The sequence below is a fragment of the Alosa alosa genome, chromosome 24, assembly GCF_017589495.1.
Source record: "Alosa alosa isolate M-15738 ecotype Scorff River chromosome 24, AALO_Geno_1.1, whole genome shotgun sequence".
NCBI classification, from domain to species: domain Eukaryota; kingdom Metazoa; phylum Chordata; class Actinopteri; order Clupeiformes; family Clupeidae; genus Alosa; species Alosa alosa.
Genome location: NC_063212.1, coordinates 6,886,813 through 6,905,167, shown reverse-complemented (window position 1 = coordinate 6,905,167; position 18,355 = coordinate 6,886,813). Strand labels below are relative to the sequence as shown.

The 18,355-nt window shown below is 42.0% G+C and overlaps 1 protein-coding gene across 1 annotated transcript in view; it reads left to right on the top strand.

Moving 5' to 3' along the window:
- The first annotated feature begins 1,647 nt into the window (after window positions 1-1,647).
- Window positions 1,648-18,355, top strand: part of ghra (growth hormone receptor a) — a 40,642-nt gene continuing 23,934 nt past the window's right edge. The window contains 2 exon segments of the mRNA XM_048235874.1: window positions 1,648-1,950; window positions 9,966-10,097. Of these exon segments, the coding sequence (XP_048091831.1) occupies window positions 9,986-10,097 (112 nt within the window). The 5' untranslated portion in view covers window positions 1,648-1,950; window positions 9,966-9,985.

Genomic DNA, 18,355 nt, shown 5'->3' with positions numbered 1-18,355 from the left:
TCTTTGGAGATAGTTAATCTTTTGCCTGTTAATCCTTCACCTCCACAACAAAAGCATTTGCATTGTGTACAGGGGGGATAAGTCGCGAGAAGTTTGCTATTTACAATAGCAGAGTAACATATAAATACATCCCGACTCTAGAGGGAGCTGTACACTCCTACAATACCCAAACCTGCATAGTATACCTTTAACATTTAACCCTTCAACATGTGTTCTAGCCAGGTTGTGAGCTTAGAAAATGTTTTTTGTCCATTTTAACACTAAGTGGTAAAAGCGGATTTTTTCCCCAAAGTGCTTCCATTTTCTTCCATGTTACCTACTGTAATTTTGGGCAAATGTGCAATATAATCCAATAAGCATGATCATTAAAAAATAATCATCAATAAATACCACAAGAGTATCACACCACAAAGGGCACTGTTGTGTCAGCACAGAGTGATTTGGCATGAGGCAGCAGATCCAGAGAAGATGATCACAGCAGGTGTCAACAGTCTGAACAAAACTTTATAAAGGAGTGAATCACATAATCACACAACAGATTAATAGTCAGGGGGCCAATTCTGAAAAGGGCTTCCATTAAGACTTTTGCGGACATGTTTTGGTACAAGCTGTCACCCTATGTTTTTAGTTAAGACACCCATAGGTAAGATATTAGGGTGGTTGTGTGTGTGACTTGTACAAGCAATTTTGGCAAAAAAATGGCCTGAATTGCTTGTACAAGTCACACACAAAAAAATCAGCTTGACCATCCTAATATCTATACTTATGGGTGTCTTCTAACTAACAGGGTGACAGTTTGTACCAAAACATGTCAAAAAGTCTTAACGGAAGCCCTTTTCAGAATTGGCCCCCTATTATCTCAGAGTTTGCAGTGCCTCAATGTGACAAATGTTATCTGCAGAAGCCCAGGCTCCACTGTCGAGTTTTCCCTGACCATCGCCATTTGACCCTTGGAGCTGTGTGTGCTGGGCTGAAAGTCAGAAACGAACACAACGTAGATATGAATGATTTTGTACTTTGTCTTCAGTCATCAGTGAGTCTTTTTAAAGCCTAAAAAAGAATTGGTAGGCTATGATTTTTTTTTTAAATAAGCAACTAGTATAGACCCCTTACATAAATGTTAAAAGGCTTTCAAGAGATTGCCAACTTGCCAAGGGGTGAGTTTGCCTTTATCGGCCTAATATGTTTGATAGTATGGGTTTTGCATTCGTTTTCAGTACGTTTTCTACCAAACCTCTTCACTGCTGCTTTAAATGCTCTTCCCTTTATTAGGTTGATTGCCCATATTTATAAGTCTCATATCTGTGCATTTGTTATAGCCTATGAATTTTAGCCCGTATTACTGTAATATGCAGGACTACATTCGGAAAGAAGGTTAGGCCCTTTCACACCAAGTGTGAACCAAGTGTGAAAATTAGAAATGGGTTGGCCGTTTGATATAGCCTATCCCTTATATGAAACTAAATGCAACCAGAAGGCCATTTGCACAGGCCTGTATCACCCAACTTCAGACCAAATGTTAAATGAAAACCACATTTTAAGTTTGGCAGGAGTGTCAACACATTTTTGGAAAAGATTTGCGGATTGCTATCAGTGGAGGGCGCTGCCACGTTGAATCCCATTTGCAGTGAAAGAAGTGAACTCCTATACACGCAGAGACAATCTGAAAATCTAGCGGTCTAGCGTCCTCAAAGTCGCAAAGCCTAAACAGCTGTAGCTTACGCCAGTCGAAGTTCTTTTTAACAATCGCCTTCTAATGTTAAGCCAAGGTGTAGACGGCGATGTTTCGGTGAGCATCTGTTAGTCTTGATTCTGCAGCATTTTGCGTTTTAAAACAAGGATCTCCTAGGACTGACCACGCAACACAGTCCGTGTGTTGAGTCCGACTCCAGTGACAGATGTAGAAACTGTGACAAAGTGATTACTTCGTAGCTGATATCTCTGCGAAAGGTGAGTGTGGCATAAATTGTTGGATGCGGTGTAAATTCTTATTTTTTCGGGAAATGTACCATTTCTGCTTTTGCTCCGTGGTACTGTGCTGAAGAATTAGATTTGCGTACCCCCATTTTTCAACCATTTTGAGGGGGCCCAATGTTTGTTTGACTACAAAATATAGTTGTAATGCTATATCTATATGTAAATATATAGTTTCAATACATATGTGTAGGCCTGTCTGTTTTCCTGTAGTAGCCTAATCCCTGCAGACTATGTTAATTGCCTATTGTAATATATTTTTGTTGAACTTTTGTTTCTGAAAACAAAGTGTTCAGTTCACATTTGCATTAGAGCTTGGCCGTGTAGTAGATCATATCCTGGGTTATCCTACTTTTCAGTGTTGGTAGTTTGAGAGACAGCAAAATAATAAAATCTCAACATGTAGCCTAGAATATATTTCACGACATTGAATCGTATGTTATCATCTAAGGTCATCCTCCACCCAACATGCATGACGCTTGTGCAATTTCAGTGTCCGGCGACTGGAATGGGCCAACGGGGAATAGCAGTGATGGTCTAGTACTTTGAAACAGTTTAGCAATAGTAGAGAGATATTGAGTTGTGGGGTGTCTTAATATGCATCCCATTTTGAACTTTGCTATTCCATAACATTTGAAAGAGAAATATTTTAACTAAATGCTGGAAGAAGTGTATTGGTATTATTAGGTTATTATTATTGTTATTATTGGCCATCGCTTAAGGCATTTCACACATTGTTGAGAAAACAGTCTTTCATTTTGCATTTGGCCCAGCATCTGTAAGAAGCCATCAGCTTCTCAGAACATGTGAGAAACCTCGGAATAACCTACACCATGGATGTTATCTACTTGTACCCATGTCATATCTGTACCATAAAAAGTAAATAATCATCTGACAAAAAAGATTCTCCACTCTTTGATACTGTGATTTTTTCCATGGAGAGTAGAGGCAGATAAGTAGAGCAGTTTGATCTCTCTCTCTCTTTTACGGTATCTGTTTCCATTCACTTCCAAGTCTCCTCTCTTTTATCCCCCCTTTCACAACGTGTCACTCTTTTTCTCACTCACTCCTTCACTAAACACACACACACACACACACACACACACACACACACACACACACACACACACACACACACACACATAAGGAGGAGTTAGTCTTTGTGCTGCAGAAGCTTGTGGAAGTTTGGCCAGATCTTCTTTCTGCTTTCTGAGGGCCGTTTTGCTGAGCTGAGTTTTCCACTCTGCCAGTGAAATGCGAGCAGGAGAGGTGATCGGGGGCTGGGATAGTGTGCCATCACAAAGCAATGAAGCTCACAGGATTCAGCAATCATCTCTCTCTCGCTCTCTCTCCATCTTTCTTCCTCCTGGCAATCTCCCTCAAGAAAGTTCTTTTTGCCAGTGGCAGACCAGTCAAGTTTATCATGTTCCAACCCTTGAATCATATCATATTGAACTAAGCTAATCATGCATCATTATCTTTAAAATGGCTCTTTCTTCCCCATTTACCTGTCATTCCATGGCTGACTGACTTCGTCACAGTATGTCTGACTAAAGCACCTGCAGTGCCTATTTTAGTTCTGTACAAGATATAAGCTCAATAACAACTTTCTGTCTTGTCTCTGATGTTCGCACTGCTGTCCACACTCTGCTGCGCCCTGTCCATGTTGCAACCCCCTGTGACTCCCCTGTGGTCACTTCAGTTCTCGTCCCACGTAAGTGCTGGACAGGACAGAGCAGGTCAGAGCAGGACTGCCCAGAGACAGTGTAAAATTATCAGCCTGGTGCAACAGTGAGGGTAATAATGACGGTATAATTGACAAAACGCCTCAGAGACACCCCGCGTGGAAGGGGGTGAAAGCCATGCAATGCAGTGCAACGCTGGCCTGGGCTGTCAGGCTCCATGCTGGCTGTGCTGTTGGAGAGCAAGCTACTCCTTCTGGCACGCGTCTCTGGGAAAGGGGATGGCTGCAGCTCCGCTCATGCTAATGCTCATGCTCACACTCACGCACTCCCCCCAGTTCAGTTTCTGGCACCGGCTGCCACCCGAGCCAGCAGAAAGGTCCAGCCCATTCCTCCAAGGCCAACGGAGGCTGATAGACTGTTCCAGGTGGATGATAGCTGTCTTGGTAACGCTGCCAGCTCTGGTTGCTGTTTCTGGAGGCGGCCAGGGTGGATAAAATGGCCGCCAGTACCTTATTCTTAGGTTGCTTGTGTGTATGTCGTTTAGGGTGATGTGTAAACACATTGGCTTTTGGTAAACAGTAGGTGTATTAGAGTGAAAAACATATGCTGAAAACAGAGAAACTTTACAAGCACATTTGTTTCTGCATTTGTCTTGTAGTGTCATGTTGGCACCTTACAAATTTTCAGCATATATTTTTCCATCTAATACACTTACTTTTTCTGCACAGCCTTTGTGTGCAAAGTCAGCATTTTGTGCTTTAAATCACCTGTCAGGTCATGTCTGTGTTGCTGATGGCAAGTTGGAAATCTGCAGCAGTGATATTATATGGAATTGTGGAAGTGGAGTGTGGAAGTAAGACATTTCAACATGGTTTGTTTGAAACGTAAAGGGCTTGTGCAAGTCTGCAGCTCTCTCTCTCTCTCTCTCTCTCTCTCTCTCTCTCCCACTGTTGCAAACAGCACAACTGGGCAGAAAGAGCCTCTGTCCTTCCAGGGAGCGAAAGCGGGAAATCTTCCGTCGACCAATCAGAGGCTAGGGGAGTTTCCACACCCCCCACCTCCAACCCCCCTCCTCAAAAAATGAGGAGTTTAAACAAACATGCCCTGTGTGTGTGGATGTTTTAGCCATGCTGCTGCCCCCTTCATTTGGCCTCCCTCTCAGGGGTGGACGGGGCTGAACAGGCTCTGAACAGCGTCAGCCTAATGCGACAGGAAGAGGGGGGAGGGAGGCGGCTGGCAGGGTTGCACGTGGGACACCCCATTTCCAGACCCAGGCCTGATGACAACAGCCAAATTGCCCTAATGAAAGGCCCTTGGTTGGAAGGACCATGGAGCCTCCTCCTCCTTTCTTTGAGGTTTTTTTTATCGAGCAGTGTGAGACATGGTGAACAAAAAGGCTGAGTTACTTGTAAGGATAACTCCCCCAGCTGTGCAGTTTTTTTCTTCTTCTGGTTGTTAATGCTCATTTAAAACTGCACAGGAAAGGACAACTGGAAATGAAAGAGCTGGTAGTTGGCACAAGGTGAATCTCACCCTCTGGTCATCAAACATGAAAGGAAAGGAGAGTGAAATTCCAGTTGCCATTTATTTGTTTATAGCATTCATTCATTCACTATAATTTATTCACCATAGCATTCATTCACTATATGTCATTTATTTGAGCAGTAGGTTTAGTCACTTTTAAAAAATATGTTGTTTTAAGACTAGCTATGCTGAGAAATGGCCTCTCTATTCTGTTATCACTCCACGACTTAATTTCCCAGTCTTTACACTTGTACACAATTTAGTATTTACAAATAAAGTGCTTGACAGGCCTATGAATTAATGATAATAGCCTGTCCATTATGCTTGGTTTTGGACTTGGGACTTAGATCCAAGACATCGACCATAATTGATTATGCACTTATGCGTTATTTACTTCATGAACGTCACTGTAGTCCAAAGGGGCAAAACAGCCCTTACTTCACCAGATTTAAGATCACTGCCCAGCAACACCTTAACCAAAAAAAAAAGTTGATTATGCATTCTCATGGATCTTAGTCTATTGTGTTACACAACTTTGCATAACCACCTAGGTGTGAAGTCTCCTTGATAAAGTCATAGCGTGGTAAGGAATGGCCAGAGCATTCTGGAGATGTTGCTGGCTGCTTTGCTGGCTAACGGAGTGGGGTCAAGTGCACGGTGAGGAGAACAGAGAGGGGATTAAGTGGGCTCACGTCTGGTTTGTGACAGCTGTTGAACCTGCTCACCCACAGACATGGTGGAGGAAACCACAAGGCCTTATGCTGTAGCCTATAGCTAGAGTTAACATAGGCTAGATAGCAGAATGTTTGAAAATGTACACCCACACAGGCTACCTTTTGTGGTAGCTTTGCAAGATTGAACCTATTCCATAGACATGAAGGGGGAAACTAAAGAGGATACAAACAGTACAGATAATGAGTAGTTTTTGAAAACACACACACACACACAAACACACACACACACACACATTGGTAGCTTTGCAAAGATAAGATCTGCTTCAAATAAAAACCTTAATTGCCGCTTTATAAGGACTATGCTGTGCTACTGTTTTGAAACCAAAATTGTGATGGTCATTTCTCAATCTGTCTCAACCTGTTAATTTCATTTATGTAGTGTTAGTCTAACTGGTAGGCAAAGAAAATGAAAAATGGTCAAAAAATGTTACCGTTTAGCCTGCCAAGACTGTCAAGTTCACCACTAGCCTACAGGCAGTGCAAATGGATTTTGGTTGAGACATTTTTGAAATGTTAATGGTAAATGGACTGCATTTACTGTTTATAGTGATTTTTTTCGACTCCTGCGAGCACCCAAAGTGCTTTTACATTGTCATGCCTCTTGCCTTACGTTCACCCATTCAAACACTGATGGCGGAGGCTGCCACTCAAGGTGCCAACCTGTTCATCGGGAGCACTTGGGTTAAGTGTCTTGCTCAAGGACACACTGACAGGGTTGAGCCACTGCCGCTTAGGAGACCTTAAACAGATTCAGGTATTGAGTCAGGGCTCAATCAATACAGGGGATCTGTAGGTTAGCCTTGTAGATTGTACTGGACAGGTGGAGAACATTATGGGATTGTGGAAGAGAACAAAGGATTTTCAAGTTCCATTTACAGGGCCTTGGCATTGGTTGAACATTGAGGATCTTTGTACCCCTGAAAGCCATTGTATGGACCCTTTCAACAATAAAAACAAAAACAATGCTTGAACGTTTTATTTGGGCCCCAATCTACTTCCTCTGCATTAAGATAACATATGGAATGTTAAAAAGGAAGTCTTGTGGGGCCAACTATGATGCTGGTAATGGAACTCTCTTGAAAGGGTCCATAGGAAGACACCAGAGAAGGACATTCATATCTGTATTTTAGTTTTTTAAACTTTTTACATTCCTGATAGCCACTTGTCAGAGGTGGGCACAAATACATCAAAAACTATTTTGTTACAAATTACAAATACTGGCTCATGAAATGTAACAAAATAAAATACAAAATACTGATGTGAAAAATGTATTTAATTAAAATACAAGTAATTAGTAATTTGGAAATACCCACACAATAACCATGGTATACTAACAAGGCATATTATTGAAAATGTATCCCCAAGAGACAAGAAATAGTATTTTTGATTGGCTGGCAGGGGGTTATTAATTCTGTACATTGGGGCACCTATGAAGTAGATGGTAAAAAATGTAATCACCATACTATATCAATGTAAACAATGATTGAACTGACAAGCAGGCTTCACAACAGTGGAATCAACTGTAACAAAGCAAACTACCCACCATCATTTTCCGTAACCAATGAAAGTAGTACAACAAATTGAACAGGTCGGCCTCTTTTTAAACTGAACTACATTTCCCTTGTTGTGCTATAAATGCATGCCTACTGGCAACATGGGGATAAACAGAATAACAACCTATAAGGTGTTCCAATATACGGAATTAATTAACTTGGGAGAGAATTCCACTCCGGGAGGTCTTAGTCTCCGTCTCCTCCGTTATTTCTGCATATCAGGACACTTCAGCAGATGTTACTCCTTACATAAATCCTCATGTCAAATCCAAGTTTTTAATACTGTCCTGCAGTAAGAATGAACATCAGCTATTAGGTACTCAAGGTCATGGGGTCAAAGGCCGTGGTCCTAATATTCTCCCTTAGTATTTTATCTGTATTGTTTTCAAATTTTAGTCTTGTAGCACTTAACACACCTGACAATTCAAGCTCCTAGTTACTTTTTTAATTTCTTTCAACTTCCTGACATGTTCTAAGGGGTTCTAATGGGCTTTAAGTTGTCTACAGGGTGACAAAAATTGACATAAACAAACAAATTGGGTTTACACCCCATGTTGTCCTTACAGAAGGGAGATAAAGTTGACCATTTTGGCTCCCACAGTTGACTTTTCTTTTCACTTTATTCAACTTTACACATGTTCAGAGGGGATCGTGATAGAAGAAAGTTGGATCTAACATGTTTAAGTTGGTCACAATGTGGCATACCACAGCAAGAAAAATGGATAATGGGTAAACATTTCATGATTTTCTTCCAAAAAGGTAATGAAATGTTTAGGTCAACTTTACAGTTGAATATAGGAAATTGCCCAGAGGATATCTCCAGGCACCAGCCTATTCTTAAAACCAGATTCACCAAGATTCTGGCCTTTGGCTTTATGATAAGCATTGCCTATTGTCATGGTTATAGTGGGTAGTATATTTAATTGAGTGATGACATTTTGGCTTATTTGAGAAGTATTTAAGTAGTTGAAATACTCAAATACAATCCCTCAAAGTATTTTGTTACAAACTATGTTTGAGTTTTTCCAATCCTGCAAAATACAAATTACAAAATATGCTAAAGTAATTAAATACGTATTTTAAATACATATAATTGAAATACTGCCCATGTCTGCCACTTGTATCCCTTGTTATTGTACTACCTACTCTTTTCATGTCACAATAATGTGGAACAGTAGGCTACAAAAGGAACTCAAAACTTAAAACTGAGTCATCTTACAGGTTTTCTTTTTTTCTCGCTTAAGCTTTGATTTCTGAATCCCTTTCTGTATAATGGCGCCTTTTTCAAAACCTAAAGTACAGCTCTTAGTGCCGGTTGAGAATGTCTAAAGATAGACAGGATATATTTAGTGTTTGTCCTTGCTAGATATAGCAGGTGCTTGTTTGGGGTCTCACGTTTTGTGGCGATGGACTGCCACCGTGTTTCAGTGTCCCCATTGTTGCAGCTGGTGTTGGAGGGGCAGACAGGATGCATGGAAAAGGCACACGGACAGGTACGCTGGATCCATCCAAGCATCCAAAATATGGTCTATCCTTAGACCTGCAGCTCCAGGAGTGTATTTAAACACCAGCACATTCTTAGTTAGTGCTCTCCGTACTGTTTGTAGAGCAAAGTACAACTTCAGTTTAAGCTAGAGGGACTGACATATTTCTTTGAATCTATTTTCATACACAGAAAGCTCTGCGTAGGCAATTTAATAGGTTCATTTTTTTTATTTATTGTAGGGGTTTAAATGCATTTCTTCAGATGGGACCATGGAGAGACAGGAAATAGGAAATTAAGACCAGGAAATAGCAAAGACAAGACTTGAACCAAAGAAAGTGTTCCTAAGAAAGTGCTACTGCTTGTGCTTGTCAAGTATGCATTTAACCATCACATGACAGCTTTGAAAGAATGTTCAGGGATATGTTGGTTGTTGTGACCTACATACTGTACAAATGAAGAAAATGTCCTTATGAATGGCCTTTTTTGTAAGTGTTGTGTTGGTACTAGCGGTGAGTTTTCTTGGAAATAGGGTTTTGAATTTCGGTTCCATTCATAATCTACTATTACTAGGTATAATTACAACAATATGCTTGAAAAATATAAATATATGGACGTGATCATATCCTTAAATATTCTTAAAATTATAATGGCATAAGTTGTAGATATTTCCATGCCTGCCGCGGACGGTAGAATTGTAAGCAAAGAGTCTTGGTGTTAGTTGTGGACAGTCTTGTATAGGGTGTCACTCTGGACTGCTGAAAATAAATGGCAGTCACAGTTTGTGCACACAGATAAAGTTTTGGTGGGGGTGGGGGGCTTATGTGGAGAAGGGTGTGTGTGTGTGTGTGTGTGTGTGTGTGTGTGTGTGTGTTTTAGGGGTGGGGGCTCATGTATGTGTCCTCCAGAGGGGTTGGCGTTGGGTATATGGGCTCAGTATTTCACAGAGAAATGTCACGTCACATGGGCCAGCATTCTCTCTCCTAATGAATCCTGCTCCTGTGCTCCTCAGATCCGGGGAGGCCTGACACCATGGACGCCCCCTCCGTGACGCTCCTCCTGCTGCTCAGCCTCCTCCGCCTTGGTCCCTCGGCGGCGGCGCCCAGCTGGGGAAGGACGCTGACTTCTGACTCCCCCACCAAAGGTACTGTGACGTCTCCTCTGTGTGACTCTTCTTCCTAGGCTGGCAGACATACCACACACAGCAGCCATACTGTATGTCTCAAGAATGCCGTCCATCCAAAGACTTGCTCTACATATGGGATGAATGTAGGTTACAAAAGTCAAGCATTGGAGGAGGTTATCATTTCCATTGTAGACATCTCTATTGACACAGAATGTAAGACAATAAATAGTAATATATGTTGAACAATAAATAATGATATTGTAAACAAATACAATATATTCAAGCTTCATGAGCTAAGGCTACACACATACACACACACACACACACACACACACACACACACACACACATACAATATAGTATATATATATATATATATATATATATATATATTTTATTATTTTCTAAGAAAAGTATTTAAAAAGATTTTGAGGTTGTCTTCAATAACATACTTCATAGATGAAGTATGTTATTGAAGACAACCTCAAAATCTTTTTAAATACTTTTCTTAGAATACAATAGTCCCACCACTATTGTTGAGTAATTGTGAGTGAAGTGAAAAGTTTTGTGAGAAATAACAACATAGGTAGAATATGGATATACTGTATGTATCTTTTCTGTACACATACACTTTATTACATAGCACATATATTATAACTATATGTCTTATTGTACATTGGGCTCTTTCTTTTTATACCGCTTTTGATACAGTGGTGATGTCACCATGTTCGCATAATGAGGATGTCATAATTCTTAGGAAACCATGTTAATGGAAGTGTTGCAAAATGAGCTCAAGTCAAAGGTGGTTCATAGGGCATTCAGTAGGAAGGTCAACTCACTGTGCAAACTGACCATGTTGCTTTTGTCTGGTCAAATAATGTCCGAATCAATAATAATACGAACGGTAAATAATTTGCTTACTGATAAAGCAAAGTCCGGGGCTAAGATCCACTGGTTCATTCACATGGATGCGTCGTTGACAGCACTCAAAGCAAACAGTTCTCTTTACTTTTGAGGAAATTGTTGGAGTTTCACAGTGGAAGCGATTTGTGTTTTTGGTTGTTAAGCACTACTGGGAATACCCATTAACCTCTGAACCACAATCACACTGAGCACATACAAAAGTCATTGATGGCTTGGAAGCTATGGTGCTATCAGTCTTAAGTGAATGTGGTACACAAAACCCTATCGACATGAAACACGAAAGTAACACAAAACCCTAATTCGCATAAAAATGCTATAAAAAGTAATTTGCTGGATAACTCATCAAACACATTCCATGACGATTTAAGTGGACTAAAAAGGGGCGCTGTGATTGACAGTTCTACCAGACAGAGAGGAAAATGCGATAGCATTGGTTATTTCAAATACATTTAGAAAGGCAACATTTTTGTCAAGCTAGAGAGTTTATTTAGACTGCTACTCTGGGCACTAAGTTGTGCTGTTAAGTGATTTGGCTTTATGCATACTACGTGTAGCGGCTACAAATGACATAGCCACTTCAAAGACACACAAAACTTTCTCTATCCCATGCCAAAATCAAGGTGAAACCGTTTCCTGTCTATAATTCAGGGTAAACATGATATCTAGACACATCGGCGTCTCCAGGTCCTGACTCTCCCATTATCAAGCGTAATGTACGGTTGTTAAAGCCTCACTTGGCTGAGTAGTAGAGGCCAGTGTGTGCCTTCTCGATGTGAGAACTGACCCAGGAGCAGCAAGCGTGAAACATCTGTACACAAAGAACAGCTGCTGATAAGTTGAGCAAACATGCTGGCTTTTTTTTTCACCACTTTCGCTCTCAGAACCCCCCCCTTTTTTTTTTTTAAAGCTATTTTTTTTGCACGCTGAAATTTGCTCTGACCCCAAACATGTGGTCATTCTTTAATGTATTTTTGCATTTGTAACATTTTAACTCTTTTGTTAAATGGAGAGCTCTTTAAGAATGGAACCTTTTCTCACCGTTGTCACGGTTTATCTCGGAGAGCATTGTTTGTGTTTTAAATCCAGCGATCATGGCAGGAACATTTGGCCATCTGCACTCCACCTCGTCTTTCCCAGACCCTCGCTGGCGTATGTCTGGAGTGTCTTTCTCTGTGAGCTTCGCTGCTGCACTCTCGGGCCCGTCTCTCTTTGCAGCAACAGGCGGAGCCCTTCAAAAAGCCCAAGCCGAGTTTATTTATGCTCTGCGGCCTCGGCGAAATTAGGGAGAGGCCGACATGGAGGCAGCCTGCGCCTCCGCACCCCCTCCCCTCTGCTTTGCCCTCCATTCCCCCACAAGGCGGGAGGTGTGGGAGGGTTCTTGCCTCCCAAGATAAGTTTAGAGGTCCAGGCTGTGTTATGTAAGTTGCGACCCAGTTGAAATTTCCAGATGGAGATGGGAGGGCCTCTTTCGATGGGGAGCCACATTTTGTCACATTTTGTAATGCGAAATGTTGCTTTTTGACATATGTTTCTTTTTTTTGGTGTTGTTGTAGCTAAATGCCATGCAGTGTACTTTTCTCTGGACTTTACCAACAGCAGGGGCAGCATGGTTTCTAGGACCATTGTGCGTGATGACTTGTCTGACTAGTGGGAATTCCAGGCAAGGCCGCATCCTGAATCTCTGCAGAGTACAGGGAAAAAAAAGTACAGGAAAAAAAAACGTGAACCACTTCCCTCTCATTTAAGCACTCTTCTCTGAAAGCGATACACCCCAACAAAAGGGAAGACACCCACGCTGCCTCGCCTCAGCCCAGTCCATGCCCAGCGGCCGAGCCCCCTCGAAGGGGATAACCTGGGAATTAGCCCCACATTAGCACCGATAGAACACAACGCGAATAATACTGGAATAATGAAGGGATTATGCCAGATTATAACCATTAGGACAGGCTCAAGAATGCATAAAGCTCATTTACTGTAATTCTACTTGATGCCCATCTAGCCAGTCCAACCCATGGCACTTCAAAGAGGTTTTGAGTGTAATGGGCTTATGTGAAATTGGGCGCAGGTTTTGTTGCCTCCCCTCAGGCTAAGGAGGATGCCTCTCTCTGCACTTGTGGAGCCACTGGTGCTATTGTAAGCCATGGCAGCCAATAGGACTGGCTTCGCTGTGCCGGTCATTAACAGTGGACACTGCTTTGGTTAATGACAAAGATGGACTGTCTTTAGTGGGGGTTGTCTACTGGGGGCTCTCCTGCGAGTTTGGGCACAGTGGTTGCTGGGAGAGTGTGTATTAGCTCATAAGCGTGAGCCAACTTGGCCGGCTTGGTGTTTGGTTTCATTCTGTGTGTGTGTGTGTGTGTGTGTGTGTGTGTGTGTGTGTGTGTGTGTGTGTGTGCTTTGAAGTGTTTTGAGCATGTGTAGTACATGTTGTACATTATGTATGTGCTAAGATTGTTGCACCCATTTATCTGTATGCACATGTCCGCATGACTGTGTATTTGTTTGTGTGTGTGTGTGTGTATGTGTGTGTGTCTGTGTATGTATTTGTTTGTGTGTGTGTGTTTGTGTGTTTGTTTGTGTGTGTGTGTGTGTATGTGTGTGTGTGTGTGTGTGTGTGTGTGTGTGTGTGTGTGTGTGTGTATTTATTTGTGTGGGTGTGTGTTTGTGTCTTGTGTGTTTGTGTATTTGTTTGTGTATGTATGTGTGTGTGTGTGTGTGTGTGTGTGTGTGTGTGTGTGTGTGTGTGTGTGTGTGTGTATAACTGCATGTTTGTGTCTTGAGTGTTTGAGTGTTTGAGTGTTTGAGTGTGTGTGTGTGTGTGTGTGTGTGTGTGTGTGTGTATGTATAACTGCATGTTTGTGTCTTGAGTGTTTGAGTGTTTGAGTGTGTGTGTGTGTGTGTGTGTGTGTGTGTGTGTGTGTGTGTGTGTTTAAGTGTCTATGTGTGTATGTGTGTGCTTGTTAGGCAGTTATTTTTAACACCTGTTTACATTCTGTTGAAAGTGCCTGGTCGGCCGGTCAGTTGTGTAGTGCAGGAACAGCTCAACTGCTTCCAATCCACACACAGCCCTCGCAGACTCCTTCACCACAATCCCACAGTCTGTATTCAGCCTGTGTCTCCTGGCCCCAGTTCGCTCCCACTTAGACCAGATCCACAAGCTGTGAGCCCAGTGCCCCGAGCAGCAGCAACTGGACAGAGAGGGACAGAGCTCTGACTCCACTGGTCCAAATGTCAGTGAGGCGCGTTACCTGGCAAGCTGTCCTGGCGCCGGCCTGTGGCATAGTGTCATGCTCCAAATACCTCGCGCCCGCGCGCGTTAGCAGGGGTGGGGGGCGGGGGTGCAGTGGGGTGGGTGGCGCTCCAAGGGTGGCGCGTTTTTACCTGCTGCTGTCACTTGCCAACTTGTGCGTTCAACACCCCAGGTTTCTGAGAATTCAACGAGTGTTCCTGACCCAGTCACCCCTCGTGCCTTCAACAATCCCCCTGTGCTGTGCCTGGAAAGTGGATTGGATTCACATGAACAACTACCTCACCTATCAACAGCCAGCGCTCAAATCATTTTCATACCTCACTGGCCAGCAACCATGTTCACACAGCCACTCTGGTCACTGGAGTCCTGCTCAGTAGACATTTTGCTTTTGTGCTGTCCTGTGGAGAGGCATCAGAATATCTTAGCACTCATAGAGTATGAGGGGACCGTGTTGTTTTTGTTGATTGAGAGACCAGATAGAGTAACTCTATATTTGAGTGTCACTGGCCAATGTACAAGCCTGTGTATGATCTCTAATTTCCTTCTTGTCGGAACATAAAATAGAGCCTGCTAGGAGGTCTGGAACGGCTGTTGAACTCATTACAGGTTCGATCTGTGTGTGTGTGTGTGTGTGTGTGTGTGTGTGTGTGTGTGTGTGTGTGTGTGTGTGTACATTGTTTTGACCTGGCCCTGGGTCTAATGCCAGGCAAGTGAGTTGTTTTCACAGAGGAATTATCAAACGGCGATCAACAAACCTGAGTGTAACACCTTTTCTTTCTCTCCATAATGTTGTCCTGTCTTCACTTCCCTAAAACTGAAATCATTACCCTGGAGTAATAGGTTTGTGGTTGCATATAAGTATTGAAAATCTGATTCAGAATCCAAATAGCTGAGAGGTTTCTATGAACTATTGGAGCAACAATACACCTAACACATTTGACACTGTTGATCAATATTTACTACACAGACTAGAACACTGGGTTGAATTTACAGGCATAGTTAAATAATAAAATCATATCTACAAGAAAGGAGCTTCTTTTGTTGCCAATTGGAAACTGTACCTCAACACCAACGTCTTTGACCTGTGGTGTTCCCCAGGGGTCGATCTTGGGGCCATTAGTATTCATCTGCAGCAGATGTGGTTCACTGGTACACATAAAGTTTAATCGTCGTAAGCCTAATGGTCTTATGTAACATGCTAAGAGAAGTATAAGACAGGTACCAATGTGTCTATAGAATTATCAGCTATGGACAATTGGTAATGGCAGTGCAGTCAGATTTCACAGAGATGAACAATGACAGCCTTGCGTAGGAGATCAAAATGGGGTGGTGGGGGGGTAGTGGAGTGAGAGTGGGAGCAGCTTTCATTGGTATTTTAGAGCTAAAGAGTACATTGTCTGTTTGGGTGATGAACAAATAAAAAGATCCCAAAAGGCTTGACGAATGTACATTACTGTCAATTACTGTAGGACAGAAGTTAATTTGTTTCAAGGCCAATGTTTATGGCTTCTGTGAATATAACCCATTATACAACAGTTATGTTCTGTTAATTAATTTCTGATTGGACAAGAGATGCAGTGGGGATATTCCAGGACATTTGACCTTGGACTCTTCCCTTCCAGTAATACTCCAATGTGAACATCCCATTAATTCAAAACAACAGAACAGTGATTTCATAACATCACATTTGGTCATTGTTGAGAAAATGGAGAAGGGTGACTGTTCAATTTAGCATGTGACGTTACAAAAAACAAAATTAATGACAGAAAACAAAAGTTGATGTCTTTATATTGATTAATTGTTAGTAGAATTGGTAAACGCAATATGGCACATTCTCTAAACACATTCTCTACAACAATATTACGTGTGATTAAGTGTGGTCTGGTCCACAAACTATCCTTAGTGGTCCGCGCGCAGATGTGGGAAAATATCATTTTAAATTGGTGCTTCTTATACTGTCTATGCACAACTCCATAGCTAGGGTTTGAGTGTGTATTTGAGTTGTGTATGCAAATCCAAACAGTATTATTTTAATTCTCTATTTAATTGTCCAGTTTTGTGACACTGAAAAAGAATATGGAATATGATTAGCTTAGTAGTAACATAACTAGCATCAAACTGTCAAGACAGGGTTAGTTAAAATAAATTCAAAGGAAGCATCTAACACAACAAGCAAGGTGGAAAGGCTTGATGGAAATGGTTCAGCGAGTATTGTGTAGCACAGTGGTTTTCATAGTGGGGTCCGGCGAGGGGGTGCCTAGGGGGCCTCAGCAAGTTGATGTGAAAAATAAAAGCAACAAATAAATACATTTGAAAAAGTGATAGCTCTCATATAGCAGAAAGCTCCAAATACAGTATTTACACACTGTATGCTCCATCGCAAAGTGCTTGTGGCTAAAATAATTATTAGGATTAGCTTAATGTATTTTTACATTTGCCATAGTATTGTCGATGGGTTTAATAACACATCAAGGGGGTCCTTGGGCAGAACCTAGTGGTATTTGGGGGGCCTTGTCGTGGAAAAGTTTGGGAACCCCTGGTGTAGCATACTGTTGAAATTGGCCTATTGTTTATTTTTTTTGTGATATAGAAGGAGTTATGTTATCTGTGAGTTTTTATTTTGTATTGGTCCTTGGTCTGAAATGGTTTGACAAACACTGCTTTCTACATTCAACATTGTAGACACATGTCTGTGGAGCATTTATAAGCATTTCATGTTATTAAAGTTATTATGTACAATCTGCCTTGACAAAAGGAACACAACATGCATGTGTATCCGAACAGCATGCATACGGGTTGTGCCTCTCTGTCTCCTCGCTCGCTCTCTTAGTGGAATTGGCGGGTTAATGAAAAAAGGCTGGACGTCTGAGCCTTGTGTCCCCGCAGGCGGACAGGCAGGCGTGGTTGTACACACTGTCCCGTCCAGCTGGGTAATGCACTCCAAACACCCTTCGCACAACCTCCCACCAGTGGGGGTGACCACCTCAAACCTGCTCGCAGAACGCCTGACATCTCCGATCTTAACTGTAACTCACTCACACACACAGACACACACACACACACACACAAAAAACACACAACTCCTTGGGCAATGCAGTATGCTGTTTGTTTTTGACTCCCTGATGAAAGCTTGATGCTGAAATGCGTCAGAGCGTTTTAAAAGGTTTAAAATGGCCAAGCCATGAAAATAAAGACTTTTAAAACTATGTTTAATACAGAGAGTGCCTTCTTGTTTCGGAGTATAATGTAGATGTCTGTGAGTCTTAATGATGAAAACTCAAACTCGTGGGGTGATGTACGAGTCTGGGTGAGCACTAGAGTTTGTGTGGAGTAATCGTCAAGCAATGTGAGTTCATGAAGTCCCCTGATGGACGATGTCTCGGTGGAATTCTTGCCAGATCAGGCTGTGCTCTGCCGTATGGCTACAGTTTTTAAGAAATGTAAAAGATTACACAAGTAAGAGGTTGGCTGGAAAAGGTTGGAAGACTTGGAAGAGCCATGCAGATCCATGCCGCAGTGAGTGTGGGCGCATGCAGTCATGTAAAGCAAAAGCCAATCAGTGAAAAGCAAGTGTGGATTTAGATATATGTGTGTACGTTTGCAAGTATGTTTTTTAGCGGGAGTGATGCTAAAGTGATGGCAGAGATGTTGACATTTGGGTCTGTGTTAACAGGCTACTCGGTTATCCCTGCAATGAAAGTCATTAGCTAATGAGCTGTAATGATGTTTACTCTGGCCTTTAAGTTGCTCCGATCTGTTCAATGCCAAGACAATTCACCAGTGACAGTTTTCCACTACCATGTTTTAATGGCCAGTGTTGCTATACAGGGAGTGGGCTTGCCTTTACAAACTCTTTCTCTTAATTAGCTTTTATTTGTGCAGTGAGATAAACACCCAAGGGAGGTAGAGTGCCCACTGTGCTATGCTCTCGGAGAGCAAGAGAGTTTGAGTTTTTTTGTTGATGCTTCAGAAATATAAATAATACCTGAATCACCATTAGTAAGATTTAATAGATGCTTGCCCTTGGGAAAGAAATCTGTGCAGTCTGTGCAAGTAAACAACAGCTTTTTGGCATATCCCTTGATTACTTCTCAGTTCATTT